The sequence below is a fragment of the Seriola lalandi genome, unplaced genomic scaffold (genome assembly GCF_002814215.2).
Source record: "Seriola lalandi dorsalis isolate HSWRI2012SDOR001 ecotype SW California unplaced genomic scaffold, Sedor1 jcf7180002053444, whole genome shotgun sequence".
Classification (NCBI taxonomy): domain Eukaryota; kingdom Metazoa; phylum Chordata; class Actinopteri; order Carangiformes; family Carangidae; genus Seriola; species Seriola lalandi.
In genome coordinates, this window is record NW_019523997.1 from 119623 (window position 1) to 126615 (window position 6993).

Here is a 6993-nt window from a genome sequence, read left to right on the forward strand (position 1 = left end):
GTTCCGGTGGATCCGTGCCGCCGCTAACAGGTTGCTCTACATCATCCAACAATTTCGAGCAAAAAAAAGCCAAACTACAAAGTGTTAGTCTGGACTCAATGAGCCGTTTCTGGCTGCGACATGGACAGACAGGTTTGTCCCGGACTCGTGGTCCGCGAGAGAGGAAAGTATAAATGTGCAGCCTGAAGCCATGAAAAACTCCCCAGAACCGTGACAAAAGCACGACAAAGTTAGTAGAAAGAGGCATACTGTAATAAATGAAGCGGGAAGTATCAAAGAGACCTACCTATCAATGCCGTGAGCAAGGTGCACAGGAGCGACGTGCGTCCAAACGTTATCCCGTCCATGGCCGGTTTTCTAACTTTTTTCAGAGAAAAGTATTCACTTTGTTTTTGGTTATAGAGAGTAGAAATCTGGCTGCAGTTAGTCTTCTTTCTTCTTTCACTGCTCCAAAGCTTTCTGGACCTCTCTGTCTCTCTCTCCCTCTCTCTCTCTCTCTGCTAAAGGAGTGCCTCACTCCCTCACACACACATACACTCAGAAATCTGATGCTGGTGGCAGTCCTCTTGGTTGATATATTTGCACAAAAGGTGACCCCCCCACCCCCCTCCTCCTAACACAACCCCCTCCCCTCTCCTCTCTCTCTCTCCCTCCCTCTCTCTCTCTACCTCACTTGCAGTGAAAAGACTTGCTTGACTAATTCGCAGAGCAGGTCTCCCGGGGCCTGCAGGATTTCTTTAAAGAAACTTAAAAGTGATTTTTATCATGAAGCTCTCTGGCTCATTGTAACTCGATAGACAAAATAATTTAAGTTTTATCAGGATAATATAAAAATTTCACAGCAAAACTAGACATGAAAGCTGTAAGCTCACATTAATATACTAGTAGTCTATGTTATAGTAGCTAGGCCTATCTCCAATAGTCCAGAATATTATATTACTTTCTTGTTTGGAGTCAACATGGCACACTTAACAGCTTTTAAATTTAATTTTTTTTAATTGCTTGGAAATTATGGAGGTAATGGCACAGTTTCAGAAAAAACATCATATTAGGCTTAATAAAAATAGGCTGCAAAATAATTAACATTTGATTAAGTGCAAATTGCAAAAGACACCATTTTTTCAACTATAGATAAGGGAAATTATTTTCACCCATCATAGCTAAATGCTGGTAAATGAATATGACAGGTTACTGATCATTATTCAGAGGTCTTGATGGCCCAAAAATCAATTGGTTGGGAAAACAATCAGCTTTCTTTTGCTAGTTTATTTTGTAGACAAATTTCCGGCACTGGTTAGACCTTTAACATCCCAAACTTACACATGTCTCAAATAATGATTTTCATTTTCAAAGCAACCTGAGGCCATTTTTTGGGTTAAGCTGTCTGTCATTGACAGACATACCATTCATTCTTAGACATGTAATCCCTTCAGAATCTGTTTGGGTATTTGCAGGGTATGGAACAACCTATTTGGGTATATACAGTTTAGATATACGGTTATCATGAGAGGCTAAGTGGCTTATTCACTATACTATAATACCAGTCTGAATGCTTTGAGTGGGTATTGTGTGACCTCTGAGGTTGATTTAGGCCAAATCCCATAAGCTAGGACTTGGAAAGCATAAACACCTGTCAGTCCTGTATAAGATGACTTCATGGTACCATTGACCACTGAAGTGCTCAAGAGGAACATCTATCTTCTTGCAGTTTCTCTCTATTGGGACTAAATAATCGGCACTCCCTGCAGGTAATAATAGCCCCTTGCAGAGCAGTTGTATTCAAAGACACGCATTCCAAACATAGTTGGTCTAAAACAGCTGGTTAATTATTTTCTCAGCCCTGTTTGAAGAGGAGAAATGATACTTGCAACCTGCTCCACTGCAGTATAAAGAAGAGACACCCCTCTGGATGGGATCTGGTAGTTGGAATACACACACACACACAAACACACACAAACACAGCTGTTGTTCACATAAAGGAGTCACTGACAGCAGTGTGTAGGTTACTGAGTTTAATGGGACTGAGGCAGCTAGTTTACTCTCATGAACTCTGTTTCTCTCTGTCTATTCCCAGCTATGACAGCAGGAGGGGAAGAAAAGCCTCCCACTGACTATCCAACATCAATACAGCCACTTATCCCTGGTATCGAACCAGTCATAATCATCTCTCCATGCTGTAGAGACATGAGATCCACTAACAAGTCCTCTGTCCTGTGGTGAAGGACTTAGGGCGATGTAACCCTCACACTGCCTTACATAAGACCTATATCATGCTGCATAGCTGTGGCTAATGCTGATGTAGCCCAGCACGGGGGCTTACGTAAGGCCTTTAGTCATACATAGAGTAGCTGTGGCTCTGATTTACAGTATTGGCTCATTACCTAATGGAGCTGCAGGACAGGAGAGGAGAGGAGAGGAGAGGAGAGGAGAGGGAAAATAAGGATGGACGAGGACAAAGAAGGACAGAGAAGGGGATGGTGTAAGTATTAGGCAAGGAGAAGGAAAGGGAACACATGAAGAGAGGGAAATGAGAGTGATTATAGTCGGGAAAGATAGTCAAGAAGGAGCGAAGAAGAAAGAAGAAGAGAGCGAAGGCATCTCTTGACACAAACTCTAAAATATTTGCAGGGGTCAGTCTTGCTGACAAATGTTTGCTCATCATCTCAGAGTCCAGCCTATTCAGTTACCACAGGTGAGCAAAGGTGGAGCAAAGGTGAGCTTGAACATCATGAGGAGCTAGTTTTGTACCTGACTGGTAACAGCAGTGTCAGACAAGGGATGCTTTAAAATGACAGGGTAGTCATCCTCCTTCAGACTCATTGTGTTTGGTGTACTTTGACATAATCCATCGAGTGCAGAGCTGTATTTAGATGCTATTATTTCAGAAAGGTGTTCCCCACACTTCATCTGTGTTCAAGTATGTGCTCACATTGTGTAAACAAGCAGAATTATACTGTTCTCATATTATGGTGTATATTATGCAAATTGCTAAATAACACCAACAAGCCATTTTCTTTATGAATAGGCCGTTGTTGAACCTACCATTTTTTTATTGGCACAAAACCATAAACATTTGTATTTGCTTTACTGCTTGTTTGGAGATTTGGGTGTGTTGTCATGCTAGCGCTGGCTAATGTAGCCCTGAGCGACTAACCTCAAGCAGGGATGAGGAGCAGGCTACAGAGGTCTGAAAAACCCCAGATCTTCTCGTTATTAAATTCATAGTCTTCAGATCCGGCCAACATTGACTCACATGACTTCACTTGAAGCAATTTATCTTTTTCACGGCTCCCTCCAGAGCCACAACAAGACTTAGACAACTTTTTTTCTCACACATGCAGTAGTACTCCCCGAGACCTATAAACAGTCTTTGATGTTATAAACCAGTGGAGTTCCCCTTCAAGGGATCACCAGAATTATTACAATTCATCCTGAGGGGGGCATTACTTTATGTACCAAATTTCATGGCAATCCCTCTAATAGATGTTGAGACACTTGACTCAAAACCACAACACCCCACAGTGGCACTAGAGGAAAAGTCATTATGATACGTTGTCTGTGAACATCTGTACAAGACGTTGCACCCATCCATCACCGGATAAGTGAAAACTTTGATCTGCTGGTGGCGCTTGAGGGAAACTCAGGGGATCACTAAGGATTCAGAAATTTCAGTAAGGACCAAAGAGGTGGACTGGACAACAGACTAACAGACAGACAGATCAACATCACCATCCCTGGAGCCTTATTTTTTCCTATATAGACCTTTTAATGGCTGTCAAACCACTCACTGACTGTTTAAATTATATGAAGGTCACAAGATGCGAGCAAAACCTGTCTGCTGTAGCACCGAGGCTTGTCAGCATTTTTAGACTTCAAGAGAAATAAAACCATGCAGTTATGTGACACTCATTGAAGGTACTTGTAGGCAAATTGTCACACCTTGCAAAACATAAATCAGACAGCCCACTTTATAGTCCCTTGCTTTATGTGATTTACCACCCCCACCCCATGTCAAAAATTAGGCTACCTGACAGGGAGAATATTTGACACATCAGCCTAAAGCAAGGGGATAAAGAGAAACAGAGACACAGAGACACTACAAAGGGAACAGAGATGTGTAATGAAAGAATAATGAAGAGAGCAGATTAGAAGAGGAGGAGGAGGGGAGAACTTTAATTCCAAAGTCAGGGGATGGGTAGCATGTAGCCCCGGGGAATAAAAGCAAAGTATAGGCAGAAAGAAAAAAAAAAGGGGGGGGGGGTTATAGAAAGTGAGAGAAGCTGTAATCTTGCATGAATTCCCATGTCTGGTCTCGACATGGCAGGAAGACTGAATGAAAGATGGGCTGAAGCTTCAACCCCCCCCCATGATTCTTTGATCTCTTTTGGTCTGTCTTTCTATATGAGCCCTCCATCTCTGTCCACTTTAATCTCTCCATATATCTTTATTACCCCATCTTTCTACTCCCCTCTTACTCTGTCTCCCTCTCTTTCTTGGCCTCTTTCCTCTTGGCTGGACTACAGATGATCGCACAGCTGTTTTCCAGGCATCGATACATAGCGAAGCATGAGTCACAGCGCAGGATTTGTACAGTGATGAAGCTATTCTATGGGGAATTCAACACTACTTTTCTGTAATCTGTATCACTTACAAACAGTAGCTCCAGTTGGCCGTAATGATCAATAGACCTGACAACAGAGTCACTAAAATGAAGTAATCATTATAACTCATGCTTACATCTTTCTGTTTTCTGTTGGTTTTACCTGCCTGAGATGTAATAGATTTAATAGAATGGATATCTCTCAGTGGGCCTAACAACAGTAGTCTGTACAAAACTTTGTGCATTTGTTGTGGTGCAGCTCTTTGTTTATGTCCCCTGTATAATTTCACTGGGACCCTGTCTTTTAATGCGAGTTTGTGCCTATCCCAGTGGATTCTGTCTGACCGGGGAGCTGGGCACAATACCACCCATTCTGACAGTAATTCTGTGGGAGGGAGATCTGTCATGCTCACTGTGGACAGGGCCAGGCGACAGGAAATGGTGGTGAACAATATGGGAGTCACATACCCGGCTCTGTGTCTATAGAGTGGGTCCCTGCATCATAAAGGTCAGATGTGTGGTCAAGTGTTGGCAGCAGTGTTTACAAGAACTAGGTCATACATCAACTGTCATTGATGCACCGCAGTTGTCATGGTTTTTAAGGGGGAATACAGCCCATTATACAACATGCACACGCATTTTCTGGGATATTCCACAGTTGAGTTTTAATTCATGAGTTGGTCTCTGCTTAAACTGAACAGCAGCAAGAGTAATCTACAGTCAAATCCTTGTGCAGCTAGACGGCGAATAATGAAACCACTCCCACAACACTATGACAAAAGCCACAGATGCTGGGACATTTTCTGATTCACAGCTGTAAGCCTCGCATTCAAATACAATTCATGTAATATCTCAAACAAAAATCATTTGACCCCCCCAGCCTTCCCCAAATCAGTCACTAATTCCATGTCATAGAGATGTTCCAAGGTTTCACTAAATATAATTTCCAGCACAGCACAAATAATGCATTTTATAATTGTGTTTGTTCTATTCAAATTTGTTCAGTATTATTTGCACTGACAGCCCCATGAGGAAAACAGCTATGAAAATCACTTTTGCTTTGCTTTTCCTCAAAGACTAACCCAGTGTTTTGCATGTTTTATCCCACAAATCCATCTATTTTTATACACTACAAAAATCAATTTGAAACAATAATTTTCAGTCAGGTAATCCATACCAGTGAATAGATCTTGTTTGACTTTTTCGTCAGAGTTAACTCATCATTGCATGGTAATGCAGTGGAAATGAAGCATAGCAGTACTTCAGGCATAGCACTGAAGTCACACATCTCTCTACTGTCTCCAGCCGTTCGCATTGTGCTTCAAAATGATTGGCTAATTTGCAGCAGTGTAGCTATTAATCATATTAATTCAAGTGTACATCACGGCCACTATAACCTGACACTGCTTCATTGTTAGTCTGACAATCGTGCTCATGCCAACACTGTTTGCTGCCACACCTCCCTCCACCACCGCACCAGCCTCCTCCTTATATATTTTGTGTTGCTGATTGATAAGCTCTCTCAGCAGAATCCATAGTTGCTTGGATTAATTGAGAGCAGCAGAGCCTTTTCCACCAATTCTAACTATATAACCATTTGCTATAAGTGTTCACATCCTTGACGAAAAAAAGTCTTCAACTTCAACTAGTTTTGCTCCTTGCTTTGCTCAGAGGCTCATGTCACACCATCACACAGTGGCAAGAAAATGTAAGAGAAGCCTTTGGAATGATCTTCATTTATGCATAAATTTGTTACAGTAATGAACAAACATGAAAAGTATGTGAACCTCTACATGACATGAACGAAAGCTAACTGGAGTCACGAGTTAGGAAACCATGGAGTCCAGTCAATGAAACAAGATTAGAGGTGTGGGATTAGAGCCAGTTTGATTTATAAAAAAAAAAAAAAAAACACCCAAACATTTTGAGTTTGCTGTTCACAAGAAGCATCTGCTGGTGTGAGCCATGTCTTACAAAAGAAGAGAGATTCTAAAGACTTTAAATATTCATGAATCCACAGTTACACAAACTATAAATGGAGATGATTTAGTTCTGTGGCTACTCTCCCTAGAAGTGGGTGTCCAGCTGAGTCCAAAGGCACAATGCAGAATGATCAGTGAGGTAAAAATGAAGCCAAGAGTAACAGATTAAGTCTTAAAATAATCATTAGAGCTGATCAAAATATCAGTTCATGAGACTACCAAACACAAATCATGGTGCATGGTTGCATGGACTCCAAAAAAAAAAACTAAAAACATCACATACATTCCTGAAATTTGCCAAAGAGCACCATGACACTCTACAACACTAGTGGGAAAATATTTTATGGACTGATGGAAGGATGGCTGAATTGTTTGGCAGGAACATGGCACTGCGTACCAACATGAAAACAT

The 6993-nt window shown here is 41.5% G+C and overlaps 1 protein-coding gene across 1 annotated transcript in view; it reads right to left on the reverse strand.

Annotated features, from left to right (window-relative positions):
• bcam (basal cell adhesion molecule (Lutheran blood group)) overlaps nt 1–545 on the reverse strand; it is a 48607-nt gene extending 48062 nt beyond the window's left edge. The window contains exon 1 of the mRNA XM_023401093.2: nt 287–545. Within this exon, the coding sequence (XP_023256861.1) occupies nt 287–347 (61 nt within the window). The 5' untranslated portion in view covers nt 348–545. The remainder of the gene's footprint in view (nt 1–286) is intronic.
• Between the last annotated feature and the right edge of the window lie 6448 nt (nt 546–6993).